This window comes from Magnolia sinica, chromosome 5 (genome assembly GCF_029962835.1).
Source record: "Magnolia sinica isolate HGM2019 chromosome 5, MsV1, whole genome shotgun sequence".
In the NCBI taxonomy this organism is placed as follows: domain Eukaryota; kingdom Viridiplantae; phylum Streptophyta; class Magnoliopsida; order Magnoliales; family Magnoliaceae; genus Magnolia; species Magnolia sinica.
This window is the reverse complement of record NC_080577.1, coordinates 99,856,949-99,879,474: the sequence shown is the minus strand read 5'-3', so window position 1 is coordinate 99,879,474 and position 22,526 is coordinate 99,856,949. Positions and strand designations below refer to the sequence as shown.

At 40.4% G+C, this 22,526-nt stretch overlaps 1 protein-coding gene across 7 annotated transcripts in view; it reads left to right on the top strand.

The window, feature by feature from the left end:
* Positions 1–779: 779 nt before the first annotated feature.
* The window catches only part of LOC131246422 (uncharacterized), a 48,804-nt gene continuing 27,057 nt past the window's right edge, over positions 780–22,526 (top strand). For 3 of the 7 annotated variants that reach the window (XR_009171366.1, XR_009171367.1, XM_058246534.1), the window contains exons 1-3: positions 780–987; positions 8,352–8,465; positions 10,532–10,561. Coding sequence is in view for 5 of the 7 variants with exons in the window: in XM_058246534.1 (XP_058102517.1) it covers positions 884–987; positions 8,352–8,465; positions 10,532–10,561 (248 nt within the window). In the remaining 2 variants the exon portion in view is untranslated. Of the gene's footprint in view, positions 988–7,345; positions 7,431–8,351; positions 8,466–10,531; positions 10,562–22,526 lie in introns of those variants that run through there. The other 4 variants (XM_058246533.1, XM_058246537.1, XM_058246535.1 and 1 more) reach the window with 4 other exon arrangements.

Genomic DNA, 22,526 nt, shown 5'->3' with positions numbered 1-22,526 from the left:
CCGAAGCCCTATAAATATCAGACAACATTACCGGCTACACGGCCACAACAACACTGTAGCACCAGCAAGCCTTTAACAAATGTCTCTCTTTCCTTTCCATATGAGAAATGCTTGGGATGAGGCTCCGTTTGGTTAGGGCTGTACATGAGCTGAGTTAGCTCCACTAGCTTGCTCGACTCGACTCGAAAAAGCTCAATTCAACTCGGTTCGAAATTGAGTTCAAGCCGAGTTGAATTGAATTTTTTAGCTTGAAAAAATTTAGAACCGAGATCGAGTTTGCCTGAGCTCAACTCGACTTGGATTGAACCCCAACTCAAATTAAACTCGGATCAAACCAATTTGGTGACTTGATTACTTTGATATTGATGTTGCTCACCAAGTGTTTGATGAAATTACTCAATGAAGTGTTGGCTGACAGTAAGGAATGTATGTATATGAAATAAATATCATTTTTTCTTGATTTTGATATTGCCTACAAGGTATTTGGTGAAACACTTATTAATAGCTGCTGTTGTTTTACATACAGTAAGAAATTAAAAGTGTACTCCTTGTGTTTGTGAAAATGCCGCACAAACTCGAACTAGCCTGAGTTGTTGACAGAATCAAGTTGAGCTGGCCAGTGAGGCTCGAGGACTAAGCCAAGCCGAGTCGAGCTGTGCCAAGCTCGACTCGGTTTGACTCGTGTGCACCTCTACATTTGTTCATAACTAGAGCTGAAGTATTTTGAGCCGTCATGGGCCGGACGGGGTCTATGATGAACAATACAAGCCGGGCTCAGACAGGGCTTTTCCCTGACAGTAATCGAGCCCACGCCACTACCGAGTCTCGTCCCGACTCTCCACAGCACGATTCGACAACAGCATGTGTGCTACGTCAGCACGTGATGTGCGTTTGTGTTTGGCGCGCAACTGCGATAGCGAGGAGGCACCGCGCGGTAACAAAATTCACCCTCTTCATCTTCTTCCATTTTCGGCAGCGAAAGCGCAGGTACGAACTCTCTTCTTCTTCGGTTCTCCTTCATCTTCTTCGAATACAGAGTAATAATTAGGGTTTTCATAACTTTTTAGGGTTAACTTTCCGAAACTGCAAATCAATCTGTCAGATATCAATTTTAGAGTTCTTGTTCTTGGATTTACAGAAATTTAGGGTTCTGTCTTGATTTTCTTTGTATGCATAGAAGAAGAAGGAGATGAGGAGGAGGTGGAAGAAGGGGTTCTCAAGTTCTTGATTTGATATGTGTACTCGATGCTGGCTCATAGTACATGTGCGTTTTCAGCTACTGAAATGTGTGATGTCAACCACCATACCCGTGCCATATGTTTATGTCCATCCAGACCGTTTAAATTGTGGACGTTAGTAGTAATGGGGCATTTGACCAAACGAGTATACTGGTCAGATGATATTAACCGTCCGATGTCTTCCTACTGGACTTGGATTGCCTTCCATGTTGCTTTCAGCACTCCAGTTGATGGCCACCAATTTTGGTTGTATGGTTAGTGGATCGAATGCTATCACATATTCCCATCAGGTCGTTGAGCCTTCAGGTTTATGCTACCTTTTCTGATATGATATTTCGCTACTCTTGTATGAGTTGACCATGGGTTACTTAGTTGTTGGCGGCTCATCCACCGTACACATTACATCATGTGGCAAACATGTAGTTCAATCTTAGGCCATCCAAATCACTGGTTCATTTGTGGATGGAGCATAATTAATTGATATTCACATTGGTCAGGCAATTCATGGAAAAAATCTGACCAATTGATCATTTGTCTCATCCTTGACTAACTTGCTCCTTGGGGTGGTCAGTTTATCATAGGAATGTCAGCTAGTATTTATTCAAGGAAATCTCTAATACAGTTCCTGTCTTTAGTTCAACCAACCATGAATGAAAAAAAAAAAAGTCCATTAGCATGTAAGTATGGTTGTGATTTCCAAACATGTCTACTCTCAGTGAAATTTCCCTGTCCAACCTGTTTTGGATACATTACACCACCCATAGCACATTCAAGTTATTGGAACTCTGCTTGATATAAAATGCCTGTGCCCTTAGTAACTTAGTTGGGGCAATCATAACCAGTTAGAAGGTATTCCCCTTTAAACAAGTACCTCAAACTTTCCTAATAGCTCTCGTACACATGTATGTGTAGTTCCATGCATTTTTTCCTTATGCTACAGTGTCGTAGCGTGTGTCACGCAGCATGTAATATGTAGCATATTGATGTAGGACAATTAACCACTTGATTTGAAAGCTCGAACTGTTAGAGTATGGCGAATTAATCCCGTTATCTCATACCCCAGGCCCCAAATCCATAGGTTAGGTCCTCGGCCGAACTCTCCTCGTGGGCCCCAAATCCATGGGTACCATCCTACACAAGCCACCCGCCTCCATGGGCCCCAAATCTATGGGTTATGCTGGCCACCCACCCAAGTGTGCCCCTGCATCCCACAGGCCAGCCCACTCGAACCCGGTGTGAAAATGCCCTCGCATTAATTACCCCCGGTGAGGAGTCTCGAACACGAGACCTTCTGCTCTGATACCAATTTGATTCAGGACAATTAACCACTTGCTCTAAAAGCTCAAACTGTTAGAGTATGACGAATTAATCCCCTTATCTCATAGCCCAGGCCCTAAATCCATGGGTTAGGTCTTTGGCCGAATCCTCCTCGTGGGCCCCCAAATCCATGGGTTCCACCCTCTCATGGGCCCCAAATCCATGGGTTCCACCCTCTCGTGGGCCCTAAATCCATGGGTACCATCCTACATGAGCCACCCACCTCCACGGGCCTCAAATCCATGGGTTATGTGGGCCACTCACCCCGAGTGTGCCCCTACATCCCATAGGCCACCCCACTCGAACCTAGTGTGAAAATGCCCCTGCATTACATATGCTAAAGAGTACTTTTTAAAAAGGGAATTTTACAAAATAGTGAAATACTACCTCATTAATGCGGTTATTTACATCCCGGTACCTTTTTAAAAAGGGTTACTAATAAGCCATGCCATTCATATAACTAATTATCACTGGAGTACCTTTTTTTAAATTTTTTAACGGAAGCCGGGTATCTGAGCAAAGGGGTAGGCAGCTCGAGTGGGCCACACTGCGGTGTTTATGTGAAAAGGGAGTATGTAAAATCTTGGTTGCCAATTTCTCTCCAACAAAGTGATAATCAAACTCTATGTTTAGTCTGTTTACAAAAACCTAGATTTGAAGCAACGTGTATGGCTGCTTGATTGTCACAGTGAAGAGGAATATAAGATAGTATTAATACGCATATCATTTAGAATTGATTTGACCTATATAATTTCACATGTCGCTTGTGCTATTGTAGATTTTCAGCCTTGGCAGAAGAATGAGCCATCATGACCAACCGCTTTTTTTTTTTCTTTTCCATGTGATGAGGTTACCCCCTACAAACATATAGTAGCTAGTTGTGGAGTGATAATTAGATGTAGGGCCAACCCAGTCAACATTATAGAAACCACTGATGTTTAAATGTCTGTGGTTTGAATAAAGAAGACCGCGACCAGGGGCAACAAATTCAGTACTGGAGAATTCTATATACAACTTCAAGATGATGACTACATGGATTTTGCATGATTTGACTCATATCCCAACTACATAATTGATGTTGAGACGATTAATACTGAGATAGATTAAATGCTTAACGAGTCTCCTATGTATGTTGGGATTATCTATTTCATCAGAACTTTGGTCATGCAGCTTATGATTTACCCTAATAGGTGTCTCAACTTGTTGTGCACTAAATAATCTTGATTTGAAAAGAAGATCAAGCACTCGTTTTTGTTGCGATAAGATGCCCCTCGTTTTGATCAAGCAACTTCAATGACGAAGAAGTATTTGAGATGCCCACGATACTTCATGTCGAAAGGCATAATGAGGAACTTCTTGACATTACTAGTTTCCTATTTGGTGGTACACTAAGAATGATATCATCAATATATATGACAATGATAGTTGTATCACCTATCGCCTGTTTAACAAATATAGATTGATCAGACGTACTTCATTTGAATCCATTTTTGAGAGGTAGTATCACCAAGTTTCTCAAATTAGGCTCTAGGCAATTGGTTGATACCATGAAGTGCCTTTCGAAGATTGCAGATTTTCCCAGATTCCCTCTTAGGCTGAAATCTAGAAGGAAGAGTTATATGAATTTCTTCATGTAGATCACTGTTAACAAATACATGCTTGACATTTAGTTGGTGAATAGTCCAATTATATTGAGCCATGACAAAAAAATAATATACAGAAGTGTTCAATTTGGCTACTGGTGCGTGCGCGTGCACACACACACACCATTTCGATGGATTGTACATAATTGAGTTCCTTTGCAGAGAGCAACGAGAAGATCCATGTGGTCCAGTATTGAAGTTGATGAAGGGTAGTGCTCAGGTAGCATTGCCAGAGTTTTCTTTCACTAGGAGTATACATTTAATTCTTCAAAACTTTGGAACTCTTCAGTTAGAGGAGTTTCAATGACTGCAAGAGAAAGAGGGGCATGAACCAGTACATTTCCCTGTGATTTGAAATAAGTTATGTTTTTAAAGAATGTAACATCTTATAAAACTTATCTTTTCGTGTCACAAAACTATGAGACTTGTAGCCCTTTTGAGAATTAAAATACAAAAAAAGAACACATTTGATGGATTGTGGTCCAAGTTTGGTTTTAGATGGCCCTAGTATGTGAATAAAACAAGTACAACAATACTTTGAAAGGTAGAGTAAACAATGGAGCACTTGGTTGCAAAACGCGTAATGATATTTTTCTTTAAGAATAATGGATGTGGTTCGATTGATGACATAAATAGCTAAAAGAATGGCTTCGTCGTAATATATATTGGTACAAACATTCCAAGTAATATAATCCACATTACCTCCAATAGATGTCATTTTTGCACTCAGCAACGCCCTTCTCAAGAGATAAACCCATGTATATCATCATCCTCATCGTCATTGTCATCATCACCATCATCATCTAAGCTTTGTCCCAATTAATTGGGGCTGGCTACGTGAATCATGTTATGCCATTCCACTCTATGAATATTTGAATCCAAAGAAAAAATGGGGGGTAGACCTTCACATCCGAATGAATAAGATGACATGATAACAAAGTTTTTGTATTATGTGGAGGAAATGAAGTTTGATAGTACTTAAATAGCTGACATGTTGTAAACTATCATGCTTGTTCAACTTGCTAAGAAATGATAAATGAAGGGAAGATAGAGACCAATGCCCTAGTTGAGTGTGCCATATGGTCAGTCTTTATTTTGAACATCGGGAATGGAGACAAGCAAAACTTGAAGTTCCTCTATCAAGAACTAAAAAGTTTGTGATCTTCTTGACCACCACCAATCTTCTTCTTTGTTGGTAGATTTTGGATGATAAAATGAGATGGGTAAAAGATGATGCAACAATTAATTTTAGTATCACATGGATAACGTATGAAATAGATAGGGATAAAAAAGACTAGAGGTTCCTTTGCTAAGAGCTTTGGGAAAAAGGATCTGCCAGCTAACTTAATATTGCTAGAAATAGAGGAATAAAAAGTATATCCATCTGTTGAACTAATCATGTGGTCACGCACTCTTAAATCAATGATCCAGGATGCGTGGGAGACATGGTTGGCAGATGCAGATGTACCCGACTGCCCTCCTAGCGTAGTAGTGGAAAGAGAAGCTTGGTGAGCTGCCATTTGTTTTTTGTAGATCATTGATTGCTTTACCCCTTGGTTCTTGTTCATTTTTGATTGAAGGCTACTCCTCAGTGGTAGACATATTGGCTGTTGGTTTAGACCAAAAGTCCTTTGGTTGAAGGCTTGGATTCAAGATCCAACAACAATGGTCTCAAATATGTTTCCTTTTCCCACAATGAGAACGTGGGAGTTTATCTTTGTTCAAATTTCAAATTTCCACATTCAACATTTTGTCCTTTAGCTAATTTAGAGTCTGTGGTTTAAGTCGACCTTTTGAGAAGGACATAAATGGTAGTAGTACTAGTAGTATGATAGTGAGCATCTCCTTGAATATATTCGTATACAAATTCCAAGGTGGTTAAAGCCTCCATCCCTAGGATTTGTATAAGTTGTGGCATTTTAATGGGAATATAAGGCTTTTTGGGAAGCTAGCGTAGAATCATTTAGAGCTGATAAATTCTCCTCCCGTCTCTCCACGCATACACACACGGAGAGAGAGAGAGAGAGAGAGAGAGAGAGAGAGAGAGAGAGAGAGAGAGAGAGTTGTGATTTTCGAGCAAGGTGTCTATTGGCTTGATTTTTGCAGTTGGGGATGGGTCTAGGGTCAAATTTTGGGTGGATGTTTGGTGTGGGGAGTCCTTGCTCCAATCGTCTTTTCCTTCCTTGGCCAATCTGTCTTGTTGTTGATGTCACTATCGCTAGTTGCGTCTCGGTCCAGGATGTTAGGGGTGTAGGCCCCTCATTGTCGGAATTTATCTGACTTGGAGATTGATGACATGGTTTGACTTCTCTCTCATTTGTAGGGGATTTAGCCATCTCCAGGTGTGAAAGATTCATTGTTTTGGAAGAAAGACAAATTGAGAATTTTTTCCCGATGCGGTCTTGCTATTCGCTTTTGTCCCAGTTCGAGAATTCTGGCTGCATCAATCACATTGATTCTATTTGGTCCTACGGTGCCCCTCTTAAAGTCTTGGCCTTCGCGTCGTCGCTGGCATGAATATGATTCTTACAGTCGACAACCTTTATAGAAGAGCAACGGTACTGCCGAATGTCACTCCTTTGCCTTAACGATGTGGAGTTGGTGGATCATTTGTTCGCTCATTGCCCCTTTGCCAGGGTTCTCTGGTCTAGTATTTTTCTCTCTTCTAATATCTCTTAGGCAATGTATGGGTAGATTCAAATGGAGTGTTGCCTTGATTGTTGTTTGATGCGGACATTGGTGGTGCACCCTTTAGAGTGTACAAGAGGAGGAGGCGTCGCTGATAGAGTACCAGAGAGGAGGAGTTGATGTGGATGGATGCTGAGTCCATCTGACCCATTTTCTGATGCGCTACGAGTGCAGGAGCGGCATGACCGCAGACCCATGGGTCAGATTTCACACCCCGTCGCACGGGTGTTTTAGTTTTAGGCGTTTTTTTGTTCTTTTTTCCTTGTTTTAGGGGCTTTATTGCATTTTTAATTTTTAATTTTATATCTTTTTGTTATTTTTCTTGTTTTCATGGACTTTAGTGCACTTATACTTTTTCATGGCTTATGTATACACTGTGAGAAACCCAATTTGATATCATTGAATGAATAAGAGTTCGTATGTTTTTTTTTTTTGTTCCCTCTTTTGTTAGGAGATTAGGGCTTCAGGATTGGCTCTTGGGTGCTGAGGATTTCACCTTGGTTTCATGTTTCCTTATTTCTAGATCTTCGAGGTATAGGAAAAGGTAAGAATCATCCGCCTTCTTTTCTTTTGATGACAAAGGATCCGTACTTTCTTCATCTTGAGCCCTCCCTTCTTCATCCATTTTGTTCCTCTCTAGATATCACCCTTTTGGTTTGAATGGAAAAGAGGGATGGCTAGTTAGGAGAATTAGATCTAAACTTGACCGTGGACTGACTTATGCTAGATCTGGGATATCCTCATATTCCTACGTCCTTCATTGTTGTTGTTTACGTGATTTTATATTAAGGGGCATGATCTTGACGGAATGATCTCATCTTTTTGTTGAGATTTGCCCAATCCCTTTAATTGAAAACAGTTAGTTGATTAATGAATTTATTTGAATATCTTCAACTTGATTATACATGCATATAGGATTAAGTGGTCATCACATGTCCCTGCATCATTGTTCCTTGGTCTATTTGGGGTGAAAGAAACAATCGCTACTTCCTCAAGAAACGTTGTTATGTTATTAGGGTCCTCAACCAGTTTTTATTGTATATCAGGGATTGGGTGCCTCAAGGGCTGTTTTTGTATTTTCCTTTTTTACCTTTTTGGTTCTACTTTCTTGTTCTCCTCTTCTGTGTTTTTTTTTTTTGGGCTTTCGGATTTTAATAATATGCATCATCTTTCAAAAAATAAAAAAAAAATGCTTAGCTCAAATCATCGCCACCTTATTCTCTTTTCACTTTATTTGTCTTTTTTAGTTTGAATGTGAGCGAGAGTCTCTTTTGAGTAGAAAGTAGAGTTTAGGAGGTTTCTTTTTTCTTCCTTTCAAGTAGAAAGTAGGGTTTAGGAGATTTCCATTTCCACAGCCTGCTGGAATTATAGATTTTGCTGTTTCTATCCTGTATTTGACTTCCTTTCAGCTTTTGATTTTGCCTTTTGGATATGCAATTGTCACAACAAATTTTACCCTTTTTAGGCTTCTATTATCAACAGCTGATATGGGCAGTCTTCGAGAGGAGAAGGTGAAAAAATTTGAGGAATTTGTCGATCGCAGACTGAAGCCAGACCTTGTCCATGCTATTGCCGAGAGGTAGTCCCTTGTCTCTTTCATGCACTATTAGAATGAATCGTTTGTGTTTTATTGTTTAGATTTTAGTTAGCTAATTGGTGATGTGTTGAGTGTGTCATTACATGATCATGGTATGTTTATCTTAGGATCCTAGTGAAAGTGGTTTAGTATTACAAATTTGCAATTGAATTATATTGAAAAGAAAACCATATATGATCTTCATGATTCTTTCTTAAGCAGAATGTAATAGTGGTTCTTATGATGGTGGACTCGATTCCAACACATCTTTCCCATATGCTAAGATCGAATGCGATGAATGCAAACAAGCTTGTCTTTGACACCAGAAAGGGAATTACCACTATCATTTCCTATACAACCAATACGATCACTATCATCACCATGCTTATGAAATCCACTGTTCATCCTCACTGTAATAGAGCAACTCACGCACCTGCAAAGTATGAACTTCAGTGCTACAGGTTTAGTCCACAGTAGACAGTACAAAGTCCATATCAGTCAAGACATGCACCAATTCAAACTACACCACTCACACTTATTCACAAGTAAGCGTACACAACCCCCCACAACTCTTCACCTCCAAATACTGGAATCCACAGAAAATTAGCAAAATGATGGAAAAAATTGGCCCATACAGCAACCGCACGTTACAAAAACCTTCATCGCTTTCAAATCTCATTCCACATCACGCATGAAACTTGTTTCTATAGTTGGTAAACACTCAATGACACCAAATCCATGTAAAGAAATGCCACATAAATGCTTAGAAATACTGCAAAGAAAAATGAAATTTGGACTGTTTCTTGACTTTTTCTATTTGCGTAAAGAACCATAAAAAACTTGCCCAAAAAATTCTTAGAGAAATCACCATAATTCCTCTAAATCATCCTCTTCCACATTCTGTACTCCCCCCCATGGGACCATCCTACCTTGCATTGTTGACATCACCCACACAGACTAATGATATTAGCAGTGGGCCCCACAAAAACCCCTTTGATTAGCCTAGAGACTTGCTTTGATACCGATCAGAAAGGAGAGAAGAAAGTGGGAGAGAAGGAGAAGGGCTGATGAAGAAGGAAGAAGTAGAAAGAGAGATGGGAGAGAGAGAGTTTAGGGCAAGATACCTGTGTTAGCCCACCGACTAACACATACTTTATATGAGACAGAAAGGAGTATGATACACCTCACAAATACAAGAGAATATACACATGCATACATAAATAAATATCTTCTTACAATTATAAGATTAGCCATACTTTGTGGGAGAGAGAGAGAGATTAGGACAAGATACTTGTGTTAGCCCTTAGACTAACACATACTTTATATATGAGACAAAGGAAGGAGTATGATACACTTCACGAATACAAGAGAATATACACATGCATACATAAATAAATATCTCTTTATAGTTATAAGATTAGCCATACTTTGTGGGGACAAAATGTTGGGCAGTCAAAGAACACCATTTTCATGGGACGAGTTTAGTTGAAAAGAGGATGTTGAGATGGATGAGTGTCAAGATGAGGGAGGATATAATTAGAAATGAATGCTTTTGAGGGAACTTTTGAGTAGCATCGGTAGGTAATAAGATGAGGGGCAGTAGATCTAATTGGTTTGGCCATGTGCAACAGAAACCAAGAATTGCATTGCTTAGGAATAAGTTGGTTGAAGTTGAAGGTGCTAAAAGGGCAAGAGGAAGGCCCAAAAGAATGTGGGTGGATGTAGTAGGAGAAGACTTGATGACCTATGGTTTAATTGAGTATATGGTCCTTGATAGAGGGGAATATTGGAATAGGATTTGTGTAGCCGACTCCAATTAGTTGGGATAAGGCTTAGATGATGATGATGATTCATGTATACATACGTAAAGAAATGTTTGTTTCCACTCCTTTTTATTAAAAATGCCTTGCTCATGTTTAGCTTTTTTGAGGCTCAATTGACTCCGGATAACAAATTGACACTCATAAGTTACATATAGCTAACTTCTTCTAGTTTTGATATTGACCCTGAAGGAATTATTTAATGCCCATCATTTGCTGATGGAACTTACTTGGTTACCTATTTTGCAGGGACAAGGTCTTTGAACAACAGAAAGTGTTGTATCCTTTTGACTTTGTTCTTTGCCACATGCATTTGAAATACATTTTGATAATTGGTCTTTTGGATGGCTGTAATTTGTTTCTTTGTATAGGGTGCACATCACAATTACAATCAAGAACTTAATGAAATTATGTGATTTGCGACATGCAGTACTTGATTATGTTGTTACGGTTACCTTTGGTCCTTTTATATGACTTACAAGTTGCATTGTTAGGGGTAGTTTGGTCTTTTAGTTGTATTCTCTTATTAATCTTATAATATGGGAGGGCTAGTTGCCTGTATAGTGAATAATAGGAAAGTGGGTTTCTTGCTTAGTTGCTCATCGTCTTTCTTCTCTTCTTGCTTTATCAATTGGATTAGAGATTGCTCCCAAAGAACATGGTGAGGGCAACCATTGCAAGTAGCATTGAAGATACATTTACTATTTTTAATTCTCTTGAAGGAAGGGAGAGAGTGTTGAAAAGAAAACTGGGGAGAGGAACATGGAAGAAGCAACGGTCGAGCAAGAGAGAACTCCTCAGACTGGCGTCATTAGTGAACTATGACAAATATGTGGGACCTAAGGGGGGTGAGTGGCTATTACTGACTTCTCTAATAGTAGTGGGAAAGGACAAGGGGCTTAGGGAAGAAAAAAAAATCTCCCAATGAAGCTGATATCATGGCATGTTTGAGGGTTGGTTTGAGCCTTCCTTTGAGAGAGGCTAGGTGAAACAATTTTTTAAGGCTCAAAAAGTTCAGTTGGTCACTCTTCAGGAGACTAAATTGCAAGCATGGGATATAGGAATGGTCGTGTCTATTTGGCTAGATACATCCTTTGGTTGGGTAGCTTTGAATTCAAATGGGGTTGTAATGCTGGGGCATTTTCACACCGGGCTTGAGTGGGGTGGCCTGTGGGTTGCAGGGGCACACTTGGGGTGGGCGGCCCGTGGAACCCATGGATTTGGGGCCTGTGTGGGGTGGGCGGCTCGTGTGAGGCGGAACTCATGGATTTGGGGCCCACAAGGAGGGTTCGGCTGAGGACCTAACCCATGGATTTGGGGCCTGGGCTATTATGAGATAAAATGGATTAATTTGCCATGCTATATCGGTTTGAGCTTTTAGAGCAAGTGATTAATTGTCCTGCATCAAATTGGTATCAGGGCGGGAAGTCTCGTGTTTGAGACTCCTCACTGGGGGTGATTAATACGGGGTCATTTCACATTGGGCTCGAGTGGGGTGGCCTGTGGGATGCAAGGGCACACTCGGGGTGGGCGGCCCGCGGAACCCATGGATTTGGGGCCCACGAAGAGGGTTCGGCTGAGGACCTAACCCATGGATTTGGGGCCTGGGCTATGGAGATAAAGGGATTAATTTGCCATGCTCTATCAGTTTGAGCTTTTAGAGCAAGTGGTTAATTGTCTTGCATCAGGTTGCAGGTGGGATAATTTTTATTTGAGATGACAATATGTTGGTCGAGAGATATTAGTGGTCGTGCTAGTTTTCCATTTTGATTCTTTTGAAAACTGTTAGATTAGGGAGAGACTGGCTGTTCACTGCAATTTATGCTCTTAATGATTCTAGTGTTAGGCATTTCTTTTAGAACGAGTTGAATGGATGCAGGAGTAGGTGGCATGGGCCATAGTGTGTAGGGGGAGATTTTAATGTGGCGTGATGCCCTTTGTAAGAGATCAAATGGAGAGGATATTGACAACAGTATGCGTTCCCTTTTTGATTGGGTGGAGGGCAATGTGATGATTGATCTTGCCCTATTTGATGCTAAATCTACTTAGTCTAATAATTTGGACAATCCTGTAATATATTTTTCATCTATGGTGATTGGGAGGAGATGTATACTAGTGTACCGTAGCTGATCTTTTGAGAATAGTATCCTATCACACTCCTATAGTTCTTGACTATTGCGAAGAGCTGTGGGGCCCTAAGCCTTTCAGGTTTGAGTTTTCCTGGCTCGAGAATGAAGAGTTTAGAAGTAACATCAAGAATTGGTGGACATTGCTCGAGGCGAATGGAAGGGTTGGCCACAGACTTATGCTGAAGCTCAAAGCTCTTGAAGGAAAGATAATGAGTCGTTGAAAGTGACGTTCTCTTCAATAGAGGAGGAAAAATCAAATTTGCTTCCTACCATTCATGAATTAGATAGGGAAGAGGAGGCTAGTTCACTTACTGGTGAGGATTTGGTCCAAAGATAGCTCTTGAACCTGGTTTTGGAGAGAACCTGTAGAAGAAGCAATTAAATGGAAACTAAGTTTTTTGGCAATTTATCTCAAAGAGAGAGATAGGAACACTAAATTTTTCCATGGAATAGCTAGTGCAAGAAGAAGAACAAATCACATTATAGTCTTCTTGTTGACAGTGTGTGAATTGAAAGAAAAGGTGAGACCTGCACAGCTTTTATAGGCTTCTAGAAAAATCTTCTGAAAAGGGTAGGATGGAATAGCCCGTTACTTTTCCATCTAGCTTTTGATAGGATCGTGAAGCTTGTGTTGAAAGCTATGTTTTCACTTTTCGGTATTGGTATCTTTGCATGCATCGCACACTTGGGATACAAAAATGTATAAGGTATTGCACAAGAAATATTGCGTAATGTATCGTTGTTTCTGGGAATCATTGGGAAATTGGTCAAATTTTTTTTTAGTGAATCTTTAGTGGATGTTCAAAAGGACATCATTATACACTCAGAACCAGTGTTTTAAGTATCGACGATATCGGATGATATATTCTACGATATATCTTATATCCCATCAGTGCAATACGAAACACACAAGTAGTAGGATATATCCCACGTTTGATCGATCCTTTTTATTTTTGTAAATCATGTGAAATTAGTGTCAAATTGTTACAAATCTATGATTTTTCATGTTCTGCATGAAAAAGAACGTGAAAATCATGGATTAGGAGCTTCGATGGGCTGAGTTGTGGAAATATTAGAAAAAATAAAAAATTTCCAATTTCTCGCAAATCAATTGCAATCCGTGTCCAAACATAAAAATCAAACATGTATGTAACTTGGTCTAGTGATTCTTCTCTAGCTTTTGAATGTATTACTTGTGTTTCCACACGTCTTTTTCCATTACTAAATTATATGAATAGACTTTGAATATACTTGCATTAGTTCACTTAGACAATGCATGTATTAGGACCCCAAACAAAGAAAGCATATTATGTGCACTTGTTTTTTTTGTAATGTTTTGATTTTTAAGTGTGTTTTGATGTCTTTTTTAACGATCATTGAAGTTTCATTGAAAAATTCGACTAATTTCCCAATGTTTCCTCATGTTTCGAACAACAGCGATGCATCACACGATACAACCGATATATCTCATGCGATAACCGATACGTATCCGTATCCCAAGGGTGCGATACCGCTATTTCGAACAATGGGTGTAACTAGTGTTTTAAATATCTATGATATCAGCCGATATTTCCCACGATATATCTTGTATCCCGCCTGTGCGATACGAAACGCATAGGTAGTTGCCGATATATCGCACCTATTCGATCCAGTGAGCATTTTCGATTTTTGGTCCATGTTTTTGTTGTAAATCGCATTAAACTAGTGTCAAATGGTTACAAATCTATGATTCTTCATGTCTTCCATGAAAAATCATGGATTTGGAACTTCGATTTTGAGATTTGGGGGGATGGGTCAAGTTGCAGAAAATTAAGAAAAATCAAAATTTCTCAATTTCTCGCAAATCAGTTGCAATCTTTGTATCAAAACATAAAATTAAACATGTATGTAACCTGATCTAGTGATTCTTCTTTTGCTTTTGAATGTATTGCTAGTGTTTACATACATGTCTTCTTACGTTTATAAATTATATGAATAAACTTTGAATATACTTACATCAGTTCAATTGGAAATCACATATATTAGGGCGTCATACAAAGGAAACCCCTATTATGTGCACTTTTTTGTGATGTTTTGATTTCTAAGTGTGTATTGATGTCTTTTTCAACAATCTCTAAAGTTTCATTGAAAAATTTGACCAATTTCCCATTGTTCCCATGTTTCCCAACAACATCGGTACATTACGCGATACAACCGATATATCCCATGCGATAACTGATATGTATCCATATCCCATGGGTGCGATACATTACACGATATCGTTATTTAAAACAATGCGTGTAACAACAATATTTTGTGATATATCATTGATACTGTGATATATCGCGCGATATCAACTATATATTGATTGATAAAGGGGATTTTTGCAACTTTCCCCTAGATCACATTAGTCTATTGTGACAGCAACAATATCGGCCGATATGTTGGTTGATGTTATCGAGACTGCAAACTATTGTTGAAACTGAAAGATAAACAAATGAGGAAGAGGTATGGGCAATAGTGAAGCCCTTGGGGTGGGATCAATCCCCAACCCAGATGGTTACCCCATTGCATTCTTCTAGGTGTTCTTGGAAGTGGTGAAACGAGAACTATTAGATTTTATATTTAAGTGCTTCAATTGAGACGCTTCTCAAAAGGGTTAGGATTTAGGAATGTCTTTCATTGCGATTGTCCCTAAAAAGGAAGGCGTGGCAAGATTGTTTGATTTTCAGTTTATTAGTATGATGGGTAACCCTTGTAAGTATTAGTGAAGTTTTGGGTTCCGTCATATCAAAGTCTTAAGGTGCATTCTTGAATGGGCGACAAATTATTGATGGAGCGTTGGTAGCCTACAAATGTGTTGATTCTAGAAGAAAAGAAGGTAGACCAGGTATTGTGTGCAAGCTAGAAATGGAAAAAGCATATGATTATGTGCAGTGGAACTTTGTTTGATACTTATTGGTTACGATGGGTTTTGGTGAAAGATATCAGGGATGAATGGCGGAGTGTATGGGATTAGCCCACTTCTTTGTGCAAGTAAATGGGTTGCCTAAATGCATCTTCTTTAAATGCTCCTGTGGCCTTAGGTAGGGCAACCCTCTATCTCCATTTCTGTTTATAGTGGTGGCAGAAGCTCTCATCGGATGTTGGAAAAAGGGCAGAGAGGCGGAGCTCATTAAATGCAAAAATGCAAATCTCTCATCTCCAATTCCCTAATGACACCCTTCTCTTTTGCAGGGTGGATAGTGGTTAAGTTGATAATATGTGGAAGATTGATTGTCGTTTTGAGGTAGTTTCTAAGTAGGAAGTAAATATTAATAAGAGTGAGATTCTGGGTGTCAGTGTAAGGGAAGAGGAAATTGAGGGGTACATTTTAGGTGCAACAAAGGTAATTTCCCAGCTACTTGGCCTCCCATTATGTAACGGGAAACAGAAAGTGCATTTATTGGGCGTAGCCATCGAGATTATCCAATGCAAACCCTTGGGGTCGAATAAGAAAACCATATATCTAGGAGGTTGTGTTACATTAATAGAATTTGCTTTATCCAAGATGTCTCTCCACTTCTTGTCGATATTTCAGTGCCCATCTAACGTTATTGAGAAGATTGAAAAATGTCAAAGGGACTTCGGCGGAAAGGGGAAAATTCTACCTAGTCAATTGAGAGGAGGTTTACACACTTGGCATTAGATCGTTGAAACTTTTCAGCTTAGACTCTTATAGCCAAAATTGTTGTGGGTATTTGAAGAGGAGAGACTATGGTACAAGGTAATATCTAACAAATATGGTGAAAACAGAGGGAGGTGGTTTACTGCAACAATATCTACATATGAGGCTTCAAGCTTTGCGAAGACGATTCTTTGAGTGATCTATCCATTCGAAGAGAATATTTCCTTTTCAATGCTGATGGGTTGTGTATCCGTTTCTAGGAGGACTGCTGGTGTGGGGAGAGATCTTTGAGTGGAGAATTTGCTTTTTTATATAGGGTGATTAGGGCCAAAAAAGTCTTTGTATCTCAGTATGCGGCATTGGTGGGAGCGTAAGGGACTTGGCGCCCCATCTTTAGAAGAAAGCTATAAGAGGAGGAAATTATTGAATTTATTAGGTTGATGGAAGTGTTGCATTTTCATAATCAAGGAGAGCCGATAGGGGGATGGGATGGGTGATGCAAAACATGGAAATTAAATATGATATGCAAGATTTCAGACTTTAGATTATACTAATTTAGAAACATTCACAAAAATTCCACATCCCACATAAAGTCAAGCATTCAACAAGGGGGATCTACAAGGGTCCAAGCCTACACATGCTAAGGTTGGATCAATTAAAATTATCGACCAAATAATGATCAAAGGAGAGTAAATTCATCCACAAATGCAAATGATTATTTTCCAAATCCAAGGGATTCACAAGTTTCAATTCGAAAAACCCTTAGGGCTGAAAAAGGGGAATATAACTTTAGATTTAGGATAATCTAGGGTTAGGGTTAGGGAAATAGCGTGAGAAAAGAGTGAAATAGAGGAAATAGACGAACCCGAGGTGATCCACACGTGTAGACAGTGGCTGGGTCCAGACGCACGTGCATGGGATCCTGGCCGCATGTGTGTGGTGCCCACGAATTTGAAATCGGCCAACTTGGGTTTGGTCGGCCAGGGGAGGTCCACCTTCAAGCCAAATTTCGGGACGATCGGATGTCCAGTTTGTGCTCGGTGTTCCACCGAAGTTTCGGCCCCCTGCAGGGCTAGATTCTGGAAATCTGCTGTAGGGGAAAGATTAGCTGCAAACGTGGGTGGATTTGATGAGGGGATGGCTGTAGGAGATGATGAATATAGAGAGTAGGAGATGTGGGCGATGTGGGATGGGTGTGGCTTCGCACCACGGTAGTTAGCCCTTCGAACAAGGGAGGGTTTCGCACCCAATTAGGTTTCCACAACTCAGAGAATTAGAGAAGTAGAAAAACGCAGAATTTTATTAATCATCTTCAATGAGAAAAAACCTACAAGGGGTTACCTATTTATAAGAAAACCCTATACCCCAAAAGCCACGTCATGTGCGCATACTATTACTTAGAGACGAAGTAACAAAAATAACAACTAATCAAAGCAATCTAAATCGTTCATGATGTTCCTTATAACGATAATAAGCAAAACTCAAAGTCCCTAGATCATCTAGGGTAGTGGGCCATGATCATGAGATCCAATGGTGGGATCCACATGATGATCGGGTCTACTCCAAGGAACCAAAACACAGTCCTCTAATTAGGAGGCTCTCCATGGATGTCGTCATTGATCCAGATCGAAGGTGGGACCCTCCTCCTTGCGTACGTGCGTAAGGGGGGCGTGTATATGCGCGAGATGTCCTCATCGACTCTCCCTGGCTGCGAAGATTTTGCTATTAGCAAAACAAAACTCCTAAACTGCTCCAAGATGTCAGGATCAAGTCTCTGAAGCTCCTTATCAATGAGCCGCGTACTGTCTGAAGTTGGGCGTGACTTCCACTTGACCAGGAACTTTTGAAATCTGATGTCTGACGTTGATATTATCTGATGGTCCAGAATATCCTTTATCTCCTCTCTGGGTGTGGGAAGGGTGGGTATGGGAGTTAGAGGCTAGGAAGATGAGTCGGGAGGGAGCCATGGATCAAGGGAAAGGTTTGGGGAATCAAGATGGTTAGCTGACAGGTTGGACAATGTATCAGTGGTCCCCTGAAATGCAACTAGATCCTCCACATTGAATGTAGAACTAATTTTCATGAAAGGTGGAAGATCTACCGCATATGCATTGAGGCCGTTTCGTTTTATAATTTTGAATGGTCCAGCGCTACGCGTGTGTAATTTACGAACGGCTCCCTGAGGGTACCGCTCTGGCCTGATGCGGACCATCACAGTCCCCTACATTGAATTCCTTGAATTGTTTATGTTGGTCAGCAGAAATTTTGTAATGTTCATTACTAGTATTGATCTTTCACCTGATTTCTTGATGCAATGAATGAATGTGATGTGCAAAGGACTCTGCAGACTCTGATGGCCTATGGGACAGGGACATAGGGACAAGATCAATAGGCTTCCTAGGTTTATAACCAGTAACGACTTCGAAAGGACTTAAACCCATGGATCTATTGACAAAACTATCAAATGCAAACTCAGAGATAGGTAGTACAGTGTCCCACGTTCGGGTGTGCTCTCCTACTAAACACCTGAGCAAATTTCCTAGACTTCTATTGACTACCTCAGACAGGTTTGTAGAGTCACCCCAGGGACTAAATCAATAGCGTGCTGTATATCCCTCATAGGGGGGAAGCTCATTCAGTAGATCATCGGGAAAGACATCACGAAACTCATCCACTATCGGAATGGCCTCAGTGGGTAACTCTGCACTATCCTTTGGTGCACTTTCCCTAGTCACAGGGGTGTACACCATTGAGTCCGACTCAGTCTCTTGCTCAAAGTCTTTGGTATTTAGAATATGGAGAGGCTTAGACTTAGACTTCGATTCCTCAACCAACCTCAAGTGATAAGAGAAAGGGAGGTATTTACAGTTTCTTTCATTTCTCCCCAATGGACAATTGGGAGTTCCCTCAACCTCTTTTTCTTTCTCTCCACAGTAGCCTAAAACCTCTTTGCTTGGTCTACAAGCTTCATCTTGGCAAATCGGACTCGACGAGCATCCGACATGTCGTACCACTCAAACTTATGTTCCATATCTGCCAGCCAATCTAGAAAAGTTTGTGTCCAAGTGGCCATTAAACGTAGGGGCCTCTACTCTAACTCCCTTGAGGAGTTGCGCATCTGGGTCATAATGATTATGATGCCCCTCGCGGGGTGGGGTACACGGGTGCAGGCCCATGTCTGTTTCTTTGTCCACCCCCATTCCCTTGTCTATCCTCCTGACTACCTGCCTGAGATTGGGCATCTTTCCCAATGGCGAGGTTTGCCCAGGAGGAGGTCTCTAGTTGGGTAATGCGCACATTAAGCTGATCCCAGCGTTGGTCAACACGTTGTTCCAAGTGCTTACCCAAAGACTCAAATTGTCGGGTTATGTTGTCCATTGACTCTTGTACTTGCTCCATGTTTAGTGCAAGGTGCAACCCAAAACCGCGACTAGTATGTGTGGGCATACAACTACCCACTCAAATCAAAGGTCCTTTAATGCAACTATATGCGTCGAAATGCGACTAAATTTTCCTATAGGACTCTAGGGAAACTATGCAATGCTCCTAAAATTCCAGCAACATAACTGTCCAAACAGTTTGTTAACAGAAAATTCAATAATGAAAATTGGTGAATTTCTGCCAATAGAAAATTCAACAGTCTATGTTGTGAATGATGGGTCCTAAACAACCCTATATGATAAAATAAACGCAAGTAGACTAAACCCTAAACATGCAATGCAATCCCCTATGAAAACCCTAAGCTTTGATACCAAATTTGATGCAGGACATGAAAATTAAATATGGTATGCAATATTTTAGACTTTAGATCATACTAATTTAGAAACATTCACAAAAATTTCACATCCCACGTAAAGGCAAGCATTCAACAAGGGGGATCTACAAGGGTCCAAGCTTACACAATTTAGGGCTGGATCAATTAAAATTATAGACCAAACAATGATCAAAGGAGAGTAAATTCATCCACACATGCAAAAGATTATTTCCCTAATCCAATGGATTCACATGTTTCAATTTGGGAAACCTTAGGGTTGAAAAAGGGGAATAGAACTTGGGATTTAGGAAAATCTAGGGTTAGGGTTAGGGAAATATGGTGGGAAAGGAGTGAAATAGAGAAAATAGATGAACCCGATGTGATCCACATGTGTGGACAACGGCTGGGCCCAGACGTACGTGCGGTGGATCCTGGCCGCATGTGTGTGGGGCCCACGAATCTGAAATCGGTCAACTTGGGTTTGGTCGGCCAGGGGAGGTTCACCTTCAGACCAAATTTCGGAACGATCGGATGTCTGGTTTGTGCATGGTGCTCCGCCAAAGTTTCAGTCCTCCTGTAGGGCCAGATTCTGGAAATCTGCTGTAGGGGAAAGATTAGCTATAAACATGGGTGAATTTAATGAGGGGATGGCTGTAGGAGATGAAGAATATGGAGGTTAGGAGATGGAGGCGATTTGGGATGGGTGTGGCTTCGCACCACGGTAGTTAGTGGTTTCTATAACTCAAATAATTAGAGAAGCAGGAAAACACAGAATTTTATTAATCATCTTTAATGAGAAAAAACCTGCAAGGGGTTGCCTATTTATAAGAAAACCCTATACCCTAAAAGCCGCGTCATGTGCGTACACTATTACTTAGAGATGAAGTAACAAAAATAACAACGAATCAAAGCAATATAAATCGTTCATGATGTTCCTAATAACAATAATAAGCAAAACTCAAAGTCCTTAGATCATCTAGGGTAGTGGGCCACGATCATGAGATCCAATGGTGGGATCCACATGATGATTGGGTTCACTCCAAGGAACCAAAATACAGTCCTCTAACTAGGAGGCCCTCCATGGATGTCGTCATCGATCTAGATCGAAGGTGGGGCCCTCCTTGCGTACGTGCGTAAGGGGGGCGTGCGTGTGCGCGAGATGTCCCCATCAATGGGTGTTTGTGGAATCCTAACAAATCAGGGGAATTCTTGGTCAAATCTTTTTACTTGATTCTTGAAAATCTTTCTACTTGGCTGCAAGCTGAAGATCGTATTCGTCACATCTAGAAATACCAAGGCCCTTCTCGAGTAGTGGCTTTTGCTTGGTCGATTGGCAAGAATATAGTACTTGCTATCGACAACTTACGGAAGAGGGGTATGCCAATTCTGAATGGGTGTATCATGCGCTTAAAAGATGAGGAATCGGTGTACCATTCGGTGTCGTTGCATCTTTGCTCTGCTGGGTATTTGTTGGGTGATGCCTAGTAGTGTGCAAGATCTCTTTTCCAGGTGGTACTTTGCTAGATCTTGGAAGGAAGAAAAGTTTATTTGGCACCTCTCTCTTCTCGCAATGCTTTTGGCAATATGGTTTGAACACAACAACAGGACTTCTAACAACTAGTTGACAGTCGTGGAGCCACAATGCTAGGTGGATGGTTGTGGAATGAGCAAGAACAACCAATTTATTTAAGGATACTCCTTTGGAGTTGTTCCAAGGAAGTTCGGGGTCTTATTTATTTTGAATTAGTTGGATGACTTCTCATCATCCTTTTTAAGCCCTTTCTTCGTTTTGATAAAATTTTTGGGTTACCATTAAAAAAGAGAGAGAGAATCCCTATAATCCGCTAAACATTAATTGACAAGTTTTATGCACAATTAATAATAGATTGATGAAATAAGGAAGACACTAATGACTTGACTCCAATCAACACAAAGATCACAATCGGTCAATTTCCAGTAATCTAGTCCTGATTGGCTCTTCAGGGCACATGCATCCAACGTCTTCATCCATTGGATGTGATATATATGCTCTTCTTCGCGACAAGCTCTATGAAGAAGTTTATTTGGCACCACCTCCAAATTTCAGGTTCATGGGGAGTTTGCGAGTTGAAGAAGGCAATGAATCTACTGAAGCAGTATTTTTGGTAGTGGTTTGAAAAGCTTAGTGATGAATTATGAACATTGGCTTCAAAAGAGGCATTCTGGTCATAACTGTTTGTGAAACAATATGGAGTTACTCGCCTTGTTGACATTGGTGATGTTTTTGTTGTTGAGGATAATCCTATAGAATAGCTGAAAATTTACATGAGCAGAATCTTTCATTATTAAAGATTCATCACACAAAATATTTATTTGGTGCTGATGTAACTTGTTGAAAGGAGGGGTTTGTCATCTCAAAACATAACCATGTACTATATTTGCTAAAAGAGATGTGCAAACTTATGTCAAAGCGGTTCAACACTCCAATGGAGAAGAATAATCTGCTTCATACTTTAGATTGTTAGCCCCTTAAGGATTCAGGTACGTAACAGAGGCTGGTTGGTATGCTGATTTCTTGTACCATAACTCGTCTCGACATTTTGGACTTCAAAGCCAGTTCATGCACGCCCCTTGTTTAAAGGATCAAAGTCCAGCAGTCCATGGTCAAGCTAGGCATGGTTGAAATGTTTGTTTCAGCTTGAGGGGAGTGATTGTTTGAGGTACTGTTGTGTTTTT